The 18,462-nt window shown below is 38.5% G+C and overlaps 1 protein-coding gene across 2 annotated transcripts in view; it reads left to right on the top strand.

Annotated features, from left to right (window-relative positions):
• Positions 1-18,462, top strand: part of KDM7A (lysine demethylase 7A) — a 60,449-nt gene that overhangs the window by 10,352 nt on the left and 31,635 nt on the right. For both annotated transcript variants that reach the window (XM_068142206.1, XM_068142205.1), the window contains exons 2-7: positions 10,602-10,687; positions 11,355-11,472; positions 12,223-12,383; positions 15,243-15,384; positions 15,655-15,841; positions 16,132-16,294. In XM_068142206.1, coding sequence (XP_067998307.1) covers positions 10,602-10,687; positions 11,355-11,472; positions 12,223-12,383; positions 15,243-15,384; positions 15,655-15,841; positions 16,132-16,294 — 857 coding nt within the window. The remainder of the gene's footprint in view (positions 1-10,601; positions 10,688-11,354; positions 11,473-12,222; positions 12,384-15,242; positions 15,385-15,654; positions 15,842-16,131; positions 16,295-18,462) is intronic.

Below are 18,462 nucleotides of genomic sequence, written 5' to 3' on the forward strand. Positions count from 1 at the left end.
TTCATATGTTTTAATCTGTGTAGTCTTTTGTCCTGTCGCTGGCCACTGCTGAGGAAAGCCTCTCACCTTTCCCCTCTCATTGGGGGATTTTATACACATTACACACATTAACAATACTGCCCAGTGCTTTTTCTCTAGGCTGAAGGTTCACAACTCTCTCAGCCTGTCCTCATCTGCTTTAGTCCTTTAATTGTCTTAGTGGCACTTAGCTGGACTTGCTCCAGTTTTTCCAGGTCTCTTCTATGGTGTGTCCCAGAACTGGACCTGACACTGAGTGTGGCATCACCAGTGCTGAATAGAAGGGGAAGATCCCCACCACCCTTGGCCCTTTGACAATCCTTTTACTAGTGTGGCCCAGGAGGCTGTTGGTTGCCTTTGCCAAGGGGCTGTACTACTGAGTAATAACCAACTTGCCCATCAGGACTACAAGGTCTTTCTCTTGCAGAGGTACATTCCACCCCGTGGCCTCCATCATTTGATGGTGCAGATTGCTCTTGTAGACAAGGCCTGAGACCTGCAATAATGTGTGCTTTTACTCTTGAATTGCAAAAATGTAATTTACTTATATGAAAACATTTTTATGTAAGCACTTCTTGAGTAATGACACTCAAAACAGTTGGATGTGTTGGCTCTTTGGCAAGTTTACTGTCTTCTCTCATAGAAACAGTTTAGCAAAATCTGAGTCAGACATTTTCTCCTGAAGAATTAACTTTGTGTTTCTCACAGTGCACCTTAGTGTCTCTTGTAATTTTTACAGGAATGGCAAATGTCTGTGCTCATTTCCAGGGGACCTTTTACAGCTGGTCCTCTGCTTCCTGCTTCATATTTTTCCTTATGCATCTCTGAGGGTTCTTGTTCAAATGTTTTTGTTTTGCCCACTATGAAGAAGGCATTGTGAGACCTATATGGGTGTACACTAGAGTAATATATGGGGAAAATATTTTTCCCTGTCTAGAAGCTGTGGAACTGAGTAACACAGACTGTGAAGTACAGATTACCTGTAAAACTTCTTGTGTGAAATCAAGAATAAAAGATGTGCATTTGCAAATAATTTAGATGATGCTAAATTACTTATGACAGAGCAAAACTGTTTTCAGTAGCCTGGATCTGAACTTCTGACAGTTTTAGATTAAAATCTGTATGTCAAATTATATCCAGAATAAAAATAACTGATGCAGATAAAATTCAGTCTTAGTACTGATGTAATTCAACTCCCAAACTCTTTGTTCTGCACTATTTGAAGTTTCCATGTGGTCTGAAAATTGCTGTGCTTCATTAATGCCATCTGAAGAGGATTGAACAGATTTCTCTAGATGAAATAATGTGTTAAAGTAACTTTGGGATATGTTATGGACTGCATGGATGCAGTTTTGGCCAGCATACCCCTCTGGACCACTATAAGCATCTGAGAATCCAATAAAGATCTCTACATTATGGGCATTATCTGGTTGATTGAAGGAGCTTATTCTACTTACTGCTCTGCTAGCCAGCCAATGTAACATCTGATATTTAAACTCATTATCTGTGTATCTGAAACAGTTTGCTTGTGTCATAGCTTAAACAGAAGTTAATGTAATCAGCTATTCCATCTGCGTCTGAAATGAGGATGGTAGACTAGAGATGATGAGCCAGTTTACTCTCAGATTTCTTCAAAAATGAAGCATCTGTCTCTACTTGCTGTTGACTGCAAGTCTATTTGCTGTGTAAAAGTAAGGTATTTCAAAGCTATAGGATCTATCGTGTTGTTTTATGCTGTGGTCAGGAGATGCAGAAATCCTCTGTTCTTAGCAGTGTCTGGAAAATACTGTAAACTGGAGGAACGATGACACAGTGAAGAAGCAGAGAAGTTTGGGAGTTTGTATTTATTTAATTTCTGTAAATGGAAAACTGGAAGATAAGTTGATTTTTGAAGGGAATAACAGATTCATGTCAGATACAGCTACAGAGGCTGAATGTTACTGTGAGTGTTAAAGCTCCAGGAAGTCTTTAAACCCAGTCTGGTTCAGAGATTTTTAAACCAGTTAGGTGATAAACTGTATTTGGTGTAAGGAGCCAATTAAAAGGTGTGTAAAGCAGGCTGAAGCCAATTTTGCTGTTGCTGAATTCTTTAAAAGCAACAAATCAAGCATACAGTAAGGGATTTGCAGCAACAGAGTCTTAAAGCTGTGCTAATACTAGTTACTAGAACTAGTGCTAGAAGGTTTGAGACAGAAAAGGGTATTGCTTAATGTTGTTAGCAGAAAGTAATGTTTTTCAAATCATGCCTGGCATTTTCCAGTGAAGGGGCACAGTTTAAAACAATCACTAGCTTCCTAATCAGTCCCCTCAGGCTAGGAAGCCATTGTGGGTTTGTTACTGTTCACCTCCAAACCTGTTTTTATCACTGTGCTTTAGAACAAGACAGATCTGATGGTGTCTACTGGCAATATTACTCAGGGTGTCAAAAGCTTTACAGACTGTGCATTGCATAAAATAAGACAGTACTGATAGTACTTGTCATGCTTCAGGATCTTTTTTAGCAGCTCATCTTTATTTGGCAACCTGGTCGTTCTAAACAGCTCATCTTTAGTATACAACTGAAATAATCAGCTAGTACTCTCTGTAGGATACTGCAGTCTGTGCTCTTTGTTGATAAGGAACAGTCAACACTTGCAGCTATTGAGAAAGAAATGGAACTGCTGAAGACATACCAACAAATTCTCAAATTAATTATGACTGCTTTTTAATATACAGTACAGAGCACCTAGAAAAGGAGGATATCTAACACTAAAGAGATGTTTGTTACATTAAGAATATGTGGGGGGTTGTGAGACTCTTGTGTAGGTAATTCTGGAATTCAGAAACTGTTGTGAATAAGTATGCAAGGGCCAAACAGTTGTTCCTGTTCAGTCTCTAGAAGAGAAACCCCAAACATGAAGTCTTGCTTTGCTAAAAGCTGGCTTAAAGTGAGATTTCTTTCATTCAGAGCAGGTAGATATCCTCAGAGTTTTCATCACATTTCTCTCTCAACTAAGAGGTGGGACTCTAACTGAAAATTTGTCCTTGTGGTCTTGTTCTGCTTCATGGAAAGCCATGTTTGTTTTGGTTTAGAAATGTAGCTTGCCCACTGGTTGGGTTACTTGTTTGGTTTGTTTTTTTAATCTGTTACAGTTACTGCTGTACTTCAGTGAATTACTGAAAACAGTGTTTTGTGGGTAAAAACCATCCTGGTAGTGGCATGAAGTCATACATCTGCCTGCTGCTTGCCTCAGCTCTTTTTGTAGCTGGAGCTACAGATAACTGGTCTCAAGGAACTGACAGATCTGAATACTTAATCAGAGAAGGCTTGGGATGCATAAAGGCAGTTATCAAGACCGTCTTAAATACTGTGCTATTCAAAAAGCCTTGGTTTATTTACAGCATCTAATGCCAATGTGTTGCATCTCTTGGGCTTTGTAATATCATTTTTGATATTATACAGATGTATGATTAAATGGTGTGTTTTTTTGTTTGTTTTTGTTTTGTTTTTCCCCCAGATTGCTCCCTGCAATCTGATTAGTAAGCTATTGGCAATTTATGTATTAGTTCTGAGCATTAGTGACTAATGTAGGTGAAGGTCAACTGTAGGCCTGCTTGGCCTGAGTGACTTCTGTTAACTAAAAGGGTGGTGCTACTTCTCATACTCCTCTTTCCTGGTTATATAGTCCCACACTGTCTCATGAATTAGCTCTGACAGTTGTCTGACTGTGCTGTAAACTAGCTTGATAAACAGGCAAAAAAATGGCTAGGTTAGTTTCTGTCAGATTAGCAAGTGAAACAGGTTGCCTTATAACCAGGAAAGTACCAGAGCCATTGCAGGGAAGGGAAATGGGAATGCTTGCTTGTAAGGGAATGAGTAACCTCCCTCTTCCCATTGCTGCAAGCTGTTAGGAGGAAAGGGCATGATATAACTTGCATTGATCTAAGATGTTTGTTCGTGGTTTTTTGTTTGTTTTTGTGGTTTTTTTGGTCATTTTGGATTGAACCTCAGTTTCTTTTCAGAGGTTGTTCGTATGTCTGTGATGCAGTTAATTTCTCTCTCCTTTTTTTCCCCTTCTAATGTTCTTTCTGTTGAAGAAAAAAAAAAGTAGTAGCAATTAATATGTCTATCCTTTGTACAAAGAGCTCTTGCTACTACCTAATAGGAAACTCTTCACTGGAACTGAAACTCATGTGGATTGTGGTCAAAGGACTCAAGACACCAGTAATTCTTAAAACCACATCATATGCAATGTTTCATTAAGATGACTAAAGACGGTGGTAATTAACATGGGTCTTTGTGCAAGTTGGTGCTGAGGAAGATGAAGACAAAAAACTAAAAGTTGAGGGAAGCAAATGTATGCAGACAATATATAGCGACCAACAACAAAGCTTATTTAATTTTGTTTTTTATATCTTTCTTCAGGAAAAGGGTGGCCTTGATTTGCTGGATTGCTGTTGTCAGAGTTGCTTTATTCCTGAATGAGTGAAGGTTTAATTGACCTGTACGGTGACATCCCTTTTCCACCCTCTTGTTATCTCTGTTGTAAAGCTTAGCCTGTTTCTTCCTGTTCTGCTGGGGAAATAAGGGTAGCAATTTTGGCTAGTAGTTTATTCTCAGGTATAACAGCCACACACAGGCACTCGGTTAAGATGTCTCTTTCAAGATAGCTATGGCAGCTGTTTCAAATGGTTTGAAGCTTTTGTGGTTTGTTTTTGTTTTGATTTGATTTTCATTGAATTGAGACAGTGTGTCAGTTCTGCCTTCTGTGATTTGAAGGTATTCTTTCAAAGTATTTTGTTTACCTTGATTGTAAGTTTGGGATTTTTTTTCCTCTTTTTCCTCATTTGGAAGCACAGTTACAGCAGAATAACTCTGTCTGGGAATTGAAATAAGGCAAATTGTGTAAATGAGAGGTTTTTACTAGGCTCTGCAGCATCCTAGAAGGGAAGAGGTAAACTTCTGTTGTCTTGGAGTCTTGAGAAGGAGATAAAAATACATTATGGAAAAACTGCCTTAAAAAGCTTTAAAACTTTTGTTGTCAGTGCACAGGGAGACAATTTCTTTCCTTTTTTCTTCCCCTTCCAATGCCCTCTCTCTTTGAACCAAGTAGCTAGTACGTATGTTCTTCTGTGTATGTACGGCTCAAGCTACCTAATAGGAAAACAAAACCATTACAGACTTTGCATTATATCCAGAAATAAAACTGATGTTGGCTGTGGTCAGATAAATTGAGACTCCATAGAATTTCTTGAAAGCAAATGTTAATTCTTTTTCCTGCTTAAATTGTGGGAAGGACAGAATAGCTCTCATTTATTTCAACATGCTTCTAGCACTTGCAGCTCCTCTAAGACATAGTGCCTGAAGTAAGATTGGGCTATTGTTTTTCCTTTTCTTTAGTGTGGCAGTCTGGCCATGTGGGGAAAATAAATGGAAAAAGATGGGAGACTGAACTGCTGCAGAGAATCTTTCCTAATTCTTGAGCAGAGTGCTTCATATGTGTAGGGTTACACTGATCACTGGTTTTAAAGTGATAAAGACCACTTTCTTCAGCTCATATTGATATACTTTGCTTTTTCTTTCCTGTGAATCTTCTGACTTGGTTCATTTGCTGGTATCATCTTGGTTTATCTTACCAGTTTCACACTGAATGGCAGCCTTCAACTATCTCTTCTGCTTTTAAAATACCTTTTCTCTCTGCTTTCACTAGCATGCTATTTTGTTTTGAGGTCTGCTCTAGTGGTTTTTTTAATGTTACTGTTCTGATTTTTTTTGAGGCAGCTGATTTTGCTAAAACCTATACTAAAACATCTGGGCTCCTTCAGACCTTCATTTCTGCAAAACAATCATTTTAAAAGGACAGGGAAAAAAAGAGTTGTAAATACCCTTTTAAAGCAGCTTGATGTGATCACTCTGGGAAGAATAAGTAAAAATCTCAGTTGGTTTAGGAAGGAGGGAGAAAATTGGTCTCTGCTTTAATAGATGACACTGAACAGAGGAATATGTGAGGAATACTTTAGTGTTGTTAACTTGGCCTTGTTCAGGAAATTGTCATTAGGAAAAGTAGTTCTCATAAAACTGCTACAGGTAATCCATGCTGGGCAGTGATATTGTGAATTAAGTTGGACTGTGTGTCTCTTCTTAACAGTCTTAGAATGTAGTGAAAAGGTTGTTTGACTTCAGTGTATATTTTTGCATGCAAAACTCTCTGGATTTCCTGAGTATGTACTACTTTTGACGGAACTTTGAACAGCTGTTTTACTTTTCTCACTTGAATTCATAATATTTACATGAAATAATTGTATAGAAAGCCAGCTTTCCACACAATCTTTTAATAAACAGAGATTATGAGAAGTAAGATTATGCTGGTTATGCCAAATACTCAGTTGTCAAAAGTATTTTGTAGAAGTAATGGCAATTTTTTCGACTTCATTCTAACAATTTAACCAAGTCAAACTAATTACACATAAAGTCTAGATCTTGGAAAAAAGTATTTGTTCAGTTATAAAACCTTATAATCTAATTTTCAGGCTGGACTGGAATTACAGAATGGAAGAACTGGTGTACAAATAATGTACATTAATATTGTTTCCCCTGAGATATTAGGTACCATGGTGGTTGAGTACATGGCTGTGTCCCTAAATGTAGGTAGGTTTGGTTGTATCTGTAACTAAATCCCTATGTCATTACATGACTTTGTGCCATTAGTCAGAATTTTCTGGTTAGGTTTCTTGTTTTCTGAATAAATTCTGTGGAGTGGGTCTCTCTTTGACAAGGTGGTGTGTACAGATTTCATTTATTTTAGCCTCTGTGCTTCGTGAAAGTGAAAAGCACTGTTACTTGAGAGAGAAATTAGGTAGCATTGTTGTTCTTGGGATTCTTATGTGCATTGTAGGATGATGCTATACTGACTAAATTGGTGTATTTTGAGATTTTTTTTTCTGCCCTTAAGAACTTGCTTGGTGGAATGTGTGTGAGTGACTATATACTAAAACTGTGTATGCTGTTGGGCCAACATGCATGTATTCTGTATAAATCTAAAAAACCACCCATATCTGTGTGGGTTTTTCTTGTTGGTGGCTTTTTGGTGTGGTTTTTTTTTTCCTGGAGAAAATGGGTAGCTCTGAGAGGGGATTATTTGCTACAGATGACCATTAATCTGTTTTACATTTATATTTACATTACACTTATACCAGTTGTTGAGTTTTGAAAGATGTTTTGGTTTTGGAATGCCGAACCCAAAAGCTCAAGTAGTTTTATGTTGGGCATTTTTTTCTGTAATTCAAAGCAGTATGGTTCTCTATTTACTGCATAGAAGCTAACTGCCAGAGCAAGTCCTTGTAAGACTAAAATTACTAATACTGTGATTCCAGAATTGTTGCCATACATAATCACAGCAAGATGAAAAGGTGGCTGGTGGTTCCTTGCACTCTCCCCTGTGGCTTTGTGGCTTTTGGTCAGTTCTATTCCTTTGGTGTAACTGCATGCATTTGGAGGTGGGGGGTGGGCAACAGAGAGACACTTGAGGTTCATATTTGTGAAGGTCACTACATGAAGTTAGACTGTCATTCAGATGAACTTAATTTTAAGCTGGTCTTTTGATAGACTACATATGATCCCATAGTAACACTATTATTAAGCTGTGACTTTGTCTTTTTATTCCTAATTGAGCATTTTAATATTGTCCCTTAATGAATGGCAGATGTAGCTATTTTGTTGTGGAGTGACGTCCTTAGTAATTCCCTTGTTTTAACCTGTAAATACTATCCACTTCATATCCTTTTCCCACTAGGAAAGAATAGACTTGACTAGCCAGAATTCCTTAAAATCTGCCAAATTAACTTATCCCATGCAGTCTTCAGTTCCTAGGGAAAGGCATGTTCTTGTATGTGGAAAAAGCTTAGCACTTTCAAAGTTAAAGTCTGACTATTCAGAGACTGATATTGTGGAGTCTGTTTTTGACTACCTTGCTACTGTGTCTAGAGCCATGTCAAGTAAAACTGGGTCTGTTCAGGCTTTCTGCCTTCATGAGCTGAATTACAGATGTATTTTTGCATAGTCTCCTACAGTGAGTGGTGTTGGTTTTTTTTAAATAATTATTTATTTATCTGTAATAGTGTAAACTTTTCATCATTCCTGAGGATTGGTCTACAGCCTACATGAGCAATTCAGAAACTGGCTAATACATACTAAAGACATTTAACCCAAATGGTTCTTGAGGTGAAGGGTAATAATGATATTTCATTCAGGGAAACATCAGTGAGGGTTACTATGTTTGTGTATGTTAATGCTTTCCAGGCCCTCTGCTACCTCTTGGTGACCTTGCTTTGATGCTTGAAGTCTGAAGTTGCATTTACCACAGTAGTTGATTGCTTGCTAGTAAGCAGAATGATTAATGCCAGGCTCATCTGGGTATATTGGAGAAGGCAGCTCAGGAAAGTGACCTGTAATGGTGCAGTATGTGATTGATGTGCTCTGTGACATCCTTGGCAATGCTTATTCTTGCAGGTGCTGGCACCTCATATGCCCTTTGCATCTGTCTGCTACTAGATTCACTTGAAATATCTCCCAGTGTTTTGCTCTTCCAGTTAGTTCTGAGTTTAAAGCATGAATAAATAATAGACCAAAAATCTAGTCAGAGAAAGTGTTCAGTATTTAACAATTTCTGCTTTATTTTCAGGCTATCTGTAACATTCTTTAAGAGAGAATATGACAAGCAGAACAATTGTCAAAGCCTCACGGTATTTTCGCTATACTTCGATGCAGAGTTCTTATTGTTAGTCAGAAAGCTAATCTTGTAGGGGGGAGGATGAATGTACCAGATAAGCACCAAGAGAAAGAGCAAGTGAAGCTTTGTCATGGAGCACCATGATTCATTGAACAATTGTGCAAACTTGATCAAGATATAGCCCAACACAAATATATCTGATGTTAAAAAATCAGAAATTTAGCTAAAATAATACAATTCATAAGGATGTATAAACCCAGTCTTCTCATTTGGGACTTTTAGAGTGTACTTGTGTTTTGAAACAGTTTTCTTATAATACATAGGATTATGAGTCACTCATCCATTCTATAAAAAGAGAGAGAACACAAGCAGAAGGAAATGGAACATGCATTTTTAAAGACTGCTTCAGCCTTCCTTTTGTTTAAATGTCAGCTGAATTTTCATGTAACAATTCCTGTAGTTGTGGTCTTAAAACAGATACTAAATATTGCAAGAATTTTGAACTGTGACAGCTGAGTTTTGCAGTTAGATTTTAAAATAGTACACATGTAAAAAAGTATTTAATTTCTACACTTCACGTGGTATGCAGTGAATGGAGTAGAAGGGACCGGCTGAATCTTTTACAGGGAATTCAGAACGGTGTACTTTTCATTGACAGTTACATGGGAGATGCTCTTCAGTTTCAGATTTGATTTGCTTGTTGGTGTGCTCTGAATGCTAGACTGTCTAGTATATTGTTTTGGCATCATGTACTGACACTTACTGGAGCGTGTCAGCAGATTTGGCACTAGGCTGCTAGGGAAAAGGCTTCATGTAGCTGGATCGTTTCAAAGCTCCAGTGTTTAAGCTGTCATTACACTTTTGATATGAAATAGGTTACCTGATGGAGTACTGTTCAAGGTCTTGTGTTAGTGGAATGCATTGAATAACTAATTTGGTGTAAATTTTCAGTGTTACTGTCTCGATTCTGTATTACAAAGTCAGCAATTTTGTAAGTGTCAACTTTTGAAAGAGCTCTGCCAGGATTCAGATTCCACCAGCAAGCAGGGACTACTATTGTTTTTTTTCTTGAGAGCTTGGTGCACAAACACATCTTCTCTAATTAACCTCTAGTGTTTCAATTTCTAAGAAAATGTACTTCATTTGGACTTCAAAATCGTGTTCTTTAGATATGCATCAGGGTAGGTGCTTTGTCATGACTGTTAAAAAGACCTTCAACTTCAGTCCTCCTTTGACTCTTTTATCTGGGAAAAACGTGCACCAGGAAAACATGACGTCTCTCAAGTGCTTTTGAAAATACTTGCTGCTATTTTAAAACAAGCACTTTTACAAAGTGATTTGTCTGATCTCTTGTGTAACTTGCTAATATTAGTAGTGTAAAGATCTCAGAAAGAATACAGGAGTTTTCTTCATTGATATGTCTTGGGGAGTAGGAGTCAGTTACGTGCTTTATACAGGAAAATGAAAAAAAGGAACCCTTTTCTATTGATATCTTCTATAAATTGTCAGTACAAAGACTTCATGGGTGGTTTTTTTTTTTTTAATCATAACTTTTATGAGGAAAATTGCATGAATGATTGTGCAGAAATTGTTTCCCTTAACTAGGACTGAAGATTTTGGGGGAGTTGTGGGGTAGTGGTGTATATGGTGGCCTCATTTTAAAATAAATTTGATTATTTTTTATGGCATTCTCTGTTCAGTGATAAATGATTACTCAAAATTTATGTAGCAACTCAGTAGCTGAGATAATTTGTTAGCTCATTATGATTTTGTGGACTAAGCATTTTCTGATCAAAACTTAAGATTTAATTATTTCTTATTCTGAAAATCAATCTTGCATGGATTCTCATTAATATTTACAAAATATTATTCCAGCTGTGTTGGGGTAGAGGAGCACCATGCTGTTGACATTGATCTATACCATTGTCCCAACTGTGCAATTCTCCATGGACCTTCTCTGAGTGAGTATATTTTTGTTCAAATTTTATTTTACACTTTAAGTCTGTTTACTCTTCATGTATAATTGAGAGAGACTGTTTGGAAGAACATTCAACGTGAATTTGATTATTTAGAAGGTACTGGTTCTACTTGACTAACTGTGAGCTGATAAAAACATCACAAAATAAACAAACCATCCTGGAAGATGCCTTGATCTGGAGATGCAGACAGAATAAAATATAATGCTCTGCTATAGATCACAGCACTGCAGTACATTAGAGGTTGGAAGGGACCTCCCGAGAAATCAAAGTGTACAGAGCTAGAGGAGAACAATCCAGAGTTAGATAGGAAGAAGATTTAAGCTCTGTTTCTAGTTCTGTTGCTGACTTTATAGATAGCTTTCAGGCTGCTGCTGCTTACTTGTGCTGCACTGGATATTGTGTATGTATTAAATTGCATGTAATGTGCACCGAGGTTCCACACAGAAGGAGCTGTAGAAATACAGAGGATTACTGTCAGGTGTCCTAAGATTTTGTGTTGCAGATAGGTTGAGTGTCACCTGCATAAACAGTAATGTTGGTTAAATCATAGTGGTGGGAATGAGGCATGTCTGGCTCTCTGATGGGATCACTGCTAATCTTAACTGTCTGATTTAACTAATTCAAAGTTTAATCCTTCTGAAACTTGTAGTGAAGAAGAGGAGGAACTGGCACAGACATGACTACACAGAGTTGGATGATGGTTCCAAACCAGTGCAGGCTGGAACACGGACCTTTGTTAAACAGCTGAGAGCTCGCTCTTTCCCAAGGTACAGAAATTTAATGCATTCCAGTGAAAAAGTAGAGAAACGTCCAGATAGAACATTTGTATGAGCTGGTAGTCTGTCCAGTCTTACATAATTTAGAGGTGTAATAGTTTAGTGCAAGGGCTAAACTCCCTGCTCCCCCAACACAAAAGTGAGGGGAAGAAGTAACACGCAAACCTCAGGATTGAGATAGAGAGACGAGTTTAATACAACATCAGATACCATAATCACAATGCCCAATTACCTTGGCTAATAATCAAATTAATCTAATAATACAATGCATGATTACCTTAATTTAGCCTATTTGCAGAAGTAGCACAGTGAAATAGAGGGGAGGGAAAAAAACCAGCATAAAATAGAAAACCAAAGCCAGCAGCTACCTGACTCCCACCTGTTCCACCACCATTGCCTGCAGAAAAGAGCCAGCACCCGGAAGCAGCAACTGGGGCAGGAATCCTCCCATGTTGCAATCTGCACTTCAAGCCCTATAATACTTTGCTCCAGTCAGCACTTTCACCTTTTGAATCTGGCATGACTGCATCATGGCATGAGTAACAGCAGCAGGTTCAACTCAATCCATGACAAGTGGAAAGCAGAGAAACATGGTCATACATTCATCCTGAGCTGTCTGTGATTGGCTGTCTCAGTGCCAACAATGACTTAAAATTCTTGTAACCATTCCCACCTGTCCTTCCCCAAATGGTGACATGAATTTTTTCAGTGCTCTAGTATTCCATTATTTCATTATACCAGTGCTGATGAAGTAATTTTGAAAATGCATGGAAGCCAGCTGACACAAAGATACTTGGAGAAACATGGGTTTGATGTTCCCATTATGGTTCCTAAATTAGACGGTCTGGGGCTCAGACTTCCTCCGCCGACTTTCTCCGTTTTAGATGTGGAACGCTATGTAGGTAAGAGACACTCCGGGGTACGTAACAAATGATCCTGTCTGTAAACTAAACTAAATATTTACATGTTGGAGGGTGCTAAATATATAGTCTAAATGGAAGACTATCAGAGAATGAAATTAAAGCTTTTCTGTGTGTTTGTGCGTTAAATACATGATAGGAGTAGCGCCTTTTCAACTCTCAAACATGCTAATTTTGGGGCAAACTAAATGTGGAATGTTGCGGGGAGGTTTCTGCCACACATTGTATAAAGTATAATAACTTTAGAGATTCTTCTCTTTGTGGGAATTGAATGAATCACTCTTTATTGAACATAAGTTTAATCATTGCTTAGGATATTGCAAAACTTAATGTTTTGAGATCAGTAAATTGGCATTTCTGAATTAAATCTTTCTTCCTGGAAAAATGCCTGCTTTGATTTCCTCTGGCAGGAGAGCTAGAGCTTCCCAAGACCATTTCTTTCTTATTAGATCTCTTGATTGTCTGTAATTGTTTCAGCCTCATGTAAGTGTGCAGTGCAGAGAAATAGATAGAATTGCAGCATGACATTTCCTTTAACATACAGTGCAGTTGAAGTCTGTATATGGCCTTGTCTGTGTTCTCGTGATAAGATAATATAATGGTGTGCTGAAAGTAGATTTTCTGTCCACCAACATTTTACAGTGGCACCAGAATATAGGAAATATGTAGCATATGGAATATTGTTACAAATATGATGATGATAAACAGCAATGTGTTCATTTTGTTGCATATGTTTGGGGTTTTTTTGGAATACTGCCTCTGCAGATTCAGAGAGAAACTTTATCTTCTCATTCCCTCCATATATTTTGACATGCCAGGTTTTCTTCAGTTTAGGGAAAAAAAAATTGATGCCACAGATTTATCTTTCTATTCATGAAATTAAAAATAAGAAGCCAGCTGAAATTCAGCAAGATGATACGAAATTGCAATTTTGAAGTAATTATGTTTATTATGTACATCTAGATACGTTCCAGCAGTCAAAAACTTGACCATTGTGTAACTAGATAGTGGTAAAACATTACTATATAATGTTGTTGCTAATCTTTTGTCTTGGCTACTGGTTCATAGTATCATAGTATCAGTCAGGGTTGGAAGGGACCACAAGGATCATCTAGTTCCAACCCCTCTGCCATGGGCAGGGACACCCCACACTAGATCAGGCTGGACAGAGCCTCATCCAGCCTGGTCTTAAACACCTCCAGGGATGGGGCCCCAACCACCTCCCTGGACAACCCATTCCAGGGCTTCACCACTCTCATGGGGAAGAACCTCCTCCTCACATCCAGCCTGAATCTCCCCACCTCCAGCTTCATTCCATTCCCCCTAGTCCTATCGCTACCTGAGATCCTGACAAGTCTTTCCCCAGCCCTCCTGTCGGCCCCCTTCAGATACTGGAAGGCCACAATTAGGTCACCTCGGAGCCTTCTCTTCTGCAGACTGAACAGCCCCAACTCCTTCAGTCTGTCCTCATAGAAGAGGTGCTCCAGCCCTCTGATCATCCTTGTGGCCCTTCTCTGGACACGTTCCAGCACCTCCATATCCCTCTTGTAATAGGGGCTCCAGAACTGGACACAGTACTCCAGGTGGGGTCTCACCAGAGCTGAGTAGAGGGGGAGGATCACCTCCCTTGACCTGCTGGCCACACTTCTCCTGATGCAGCCCAGGATCTGATTGGCTTTCCGGGCTGCAAGTGCACACTGAGAGCTCATGTTGAGCTTTTTGTCCACCAGCACCCCCAAGTCTCTCTCCTCAGGGCTGCTTTCCAGCCAGTTACTGCCTAGCCTGTATTTGTGCCTGGAATTGCCTCGACCCAGATGCAGGACCCTGCACTTGCTCTTATTGAACCTCATGAGGTTGGCTTGTGCCCACCTCTCCAGCCTGTCAAGGTCCCTCTGGATGGCCTCCCTTCCCTCCAGCGTGTCTGCTGCACCACACAGCTTGGTGTCATCAGCAAACTTGCTGAGGGTGCACTCAATCCCACTGTCCATGTCACCCACAAAGATGTTGAACAAGACAGGTCCCAGGACTGATCCCTGAGGGACTCCGCTTGTCACTGGCCTCCACTGGGACATGGAGCCATTGACAGCCACTCTTTGGGTGCGGCCATCAAGCCAGTTCCTTATCCATCTAGTGGTCCACCCATCAAACCCATGTTTCACCAGTTTGGAGACCAGGATGTGGTTACTACTTTCTTGCCTCATTCTGCAGGTGTATCACTTTAAAATAGTTCGTGTTCCTTGCTGTCTTTGGAAATGAAGCACACTCATCACAATTAATCAAATAACTGTGCTTAAAAGTTATGCAGTGTATATGGAGGGTGATGGTGGGCTTCTAGAATGTGAGGGGATACCTGCATAATTTTCAATTTTAATAATCAATTATGGCACAAGTTTAATTCAATTTGCCAAGAATTACAAATTGTGAGCAGTAGGATTTATTTGTAAAGAATTCCCAATGGTCCTCGTGTTAAATGTGTGTGCTGTGGTGGTGATTAATAACAAGAGTGAGGGATAGATCTGCTTTGATAACTTTATCTATCTTAGTCTTTCCAAAGGTAGCCACAAACTCTGTTTTTGTTACCAGTTGCAGTAATTCCATACTGCACTTTTTCTTTTCTGGTTAACCACAGGAAAGAGAATTTACTTGTAGAGTGTTTTCAGTTCTAGGCTTAGCTGATTTTATTAGGTCTAACTTTAATTGCTACAATGTTGGCTTATGCTGATCTGTGTTCCAAAATAATACTGATAGCAGTGGAGTTTTTGTACAGGAATATTTTGATAGAGGCTGGAAAAAAGTTAAATTTCTCTTATATACTTTTATCTGTCATCCTATTTTCCACAGGTGGTGACAAAGTGATAGATGTAATAGATGTAGCAAGACAAGCAGACAGTAAAATGAAGCTCCATAATTACATTAAATATTTCACAAATCCTGTGCGACCAAAAGTATTGAACGTGATCAGCCTGGAATTCTCAGACACAAAGTGAGTACTGACTTGAATTTCCTGAATGTAAGAAGTGATTAAACTGTAAGTGTAAGCTGAACAGTATGTGTAGGAATGTAGCAGGAAAGATAGGAAGCTGTGCATTCTACATAGACAGCTACTGTGCTGTAATATTCGGTATAAAACATCTTTATTAGTTCATAAATAACTTTGTAGGAATCAGATTTCAGACTGTCATTTAAAGAGAGTTGTGTTTACTCTTGATCATATTTATGGTTCTTTTTTGATTGTTTTGTTTGTTTTTTAAAGGATGTCTGAATTAGTGGAAGTGCCAGATATTGCCAGGAAGCTTTCATGGGTGGAAAATTACTGGCCAGATGATTCTGTCTTCCCTAAGCCTTTTGTTCAGAAGTATTGCTTGATGGGTGTCCAGGACAGCTATACTGATTTTCATATCGATTTTGGAGGAACATCAGTTTGGTACCATGTTCTTTGGGTATGAAGCCTTCTTGATTTATGACTATGTGAAATAAAAAGTATTCAGCATGGGCACCCTTCTGCCATGTATGAAACCTTCTGCACCTGTATGAAATTTTGTTCTTGAAAAGCCAGGGGAGGAGCTTGAAAGTGAATTAGTGATTATTTGAGTTGCATTTGTGTTCTTTTATTTTTAGCATACTGTTGATGACTCCATATTTCACATCAATCTGTTATTTAAATAGGAATGTCTGAGAGGTTGTAATATGCCTCCAGGAGGACATGTATTTATTTCATATTTTTTAATAGGGTGAGAAGATCTTCTATTTGATCAAGCCCACTGATGAAAATTTGGCCCTGTATGAGTCTTGGAGTTCATCTGTCACCCAGAGTGAAGTGTATTTTGGGGACAAGGTTGACAAATGTTACAAATGTGTTGTGAAGCAAGGACACACTTTGTTTGTTCCGACAGGTAAGATTTTTACCCTTCCTACCATGCTTTAGCATGTTTAATCACCAGGAATGAGGAATATCCTAAAATGATGGTATTATAGGCATTTGATTTCTTCCTATATAAAAATTTAGAGAGTTAGATTTTTCAAAACAAGTAATTAGCTATTTAGGTTGCCCTGGCAGTTATCAAGGAAAGGAAAGATATTTGTTAACCAGTTATAAGACACCAATTTAGTTTTAATATAGAATAGAATAAACCAGGTTGGAAGGGACCTTCAAGATCGTGTCCAACCTATCATCCAACACCACCTAATTAACTAAACCATGCAACCAGGCACCCTATCAAGTCTCCTCCTGAACACCTCCAGTGATGGTGACCCCACCACCTCCTCGAGCAGCCCATTCCAATGGGCAATCACTGTCTCTGTGTAAAACTTCCTCCTAACCTCCAGCCTAAACCTCCCCTGGCGCAGCCTGAGACTGTGTCCTCTTGTTCTGGTACTGGTTGCCTGGGAGAACGAGACCAACCTCTGCCAGGAGAATAATTCCACTTCATAGAACACACATTGTTCACCATTTGACAGATATCCAGACTGAATTCTTCTCTTAATTTTGTAGTAGAATCTGGTTTTACAGCTTTTTAATATTAAGACCTACAAGGAAAAATTACTACAAAAACATCACATAAATGTCTTATGCTGTAGGCTGGAGGACTGAAAGCAAAAATGGAGTGATCTTTTTTGTTTGTCTGTTTTTAGTATTTTGGGGGTTTTGATTTGAGTTTATTTTGGTTTGGTGGTTTTTGTTTTGTTTTCATTCTTTGTTTTCTGTAAACAGAAATTCTAAACTGTGGTAGAGGCTGTGGAGACTCTAAATCAAAATGAAAGTGCCCTTAATAAAACTGAAGAGTATATAATTGAATTCATGGGTTGATTAATTAAAAATAAAAGGATATTTGCAGACACAGTTCATGAAACTGTAGAAATTATTTTCAACAGTTTCCTTTTAAAAATGATGCAAAGGTATGGTTTTTTTTCTTAGCCAGTATTTCTTGTAGTCATCATCTAATAGCATCTGGTGAATTACAAGACATTTAAGAAACTAGAAACACCAAAACAACTAAACTTACTTAATAAACACAGAAGAATTCTTCAAACAGAATGCATCACTTCCACCCTCCACAGTCTCCTAAATACCTTATATTGTATAATCTCTGAAATATCTTCAGAGTAGACTTCTGATCTCAAGTTAATCTTGCATGTCGATGGATAGCACCTACTGGAAGGCTCCTGAGCATTATTTAAATATTATTTAAGATATTCAGTGGTCTGCACCTGATTTTTTTGTCTTGTTGAATAGTCCTTCATCAGTATAAAAATACAGCATAAAAACAAAGTAGGAATACAGGGGGGGAAACCCACAGCAATAAAATCCTCTAATTGATGCAGGCATGCCACAAAAGTTCTTGGTGTTGATGCAACAACGGTAAGGCTTTGTGGTCACTTTTGTCAGTGACTGGAGAGATGTGTGTTTGAAGGATTGAAATACACATAATCCTTGGAGTGCAGGGCTGTTCATCTACTGTGATGGTGGTGATATGAGTGAAAAATTGAAACCATGTGAAAAAATGCGAGTGCAACTGCTGATACAGGACAGTCTTCATTGCACTGCACTTCTTAAAGGACAGAAGTACACCTGAACAATGTGTAATATTAATTTAACACCCCCTTGGGTCACATGTGCCATTGTATTCTACATTCTCTCATATGCCATTCTGTAGCTTCCTTACCTACAGAGCAGGTATGTTGTTCAGTCAGCCTGGTTGTTGGGTTTCAGGTCTTCTTAGATATGGTACTACAACTGGAACTGGTTGTTCTTAACTGAATTAGGGCATGGATTTAATAGTAGGTTGTGATTTTATATATATATATATATATATATATAGTTGCTTATGACTTGGTCTGATCTTGCCTCATGTTGGGGAGCTTACTGTGTTTGTATGTTGTACCTACACTCAGTCAAACTAAGTAATCTGCAAGTGTATGCCCAACTCATCTTTTGTCAAAAGATATCTGTACATGTGCAAAATCAGAAGAGTAATCTGGAAAGACAAAACTCTATTTGTAGTTTATTTACAAGGGTAACTATTTTTAATCAGGAAGATAACATCATATATTCTTTTGTATA

This window comes from Melanerpes formicivorus, unplaced genomic scaffold (genome assembly GCF_026170545.1).
Source record: "Melanerpes formicivorus ecotype bairdi unplaced genomic scaffold, bMelFor1.0.p_v2 SCAF_8, whole genome shotgun sequence".
NCBI classification, from domain to species: Eukaryota; Metazoa; Chordata; class Aves; order Piciformes; family Picidae; genus Melanerpes; species Melanerpes formicivorus.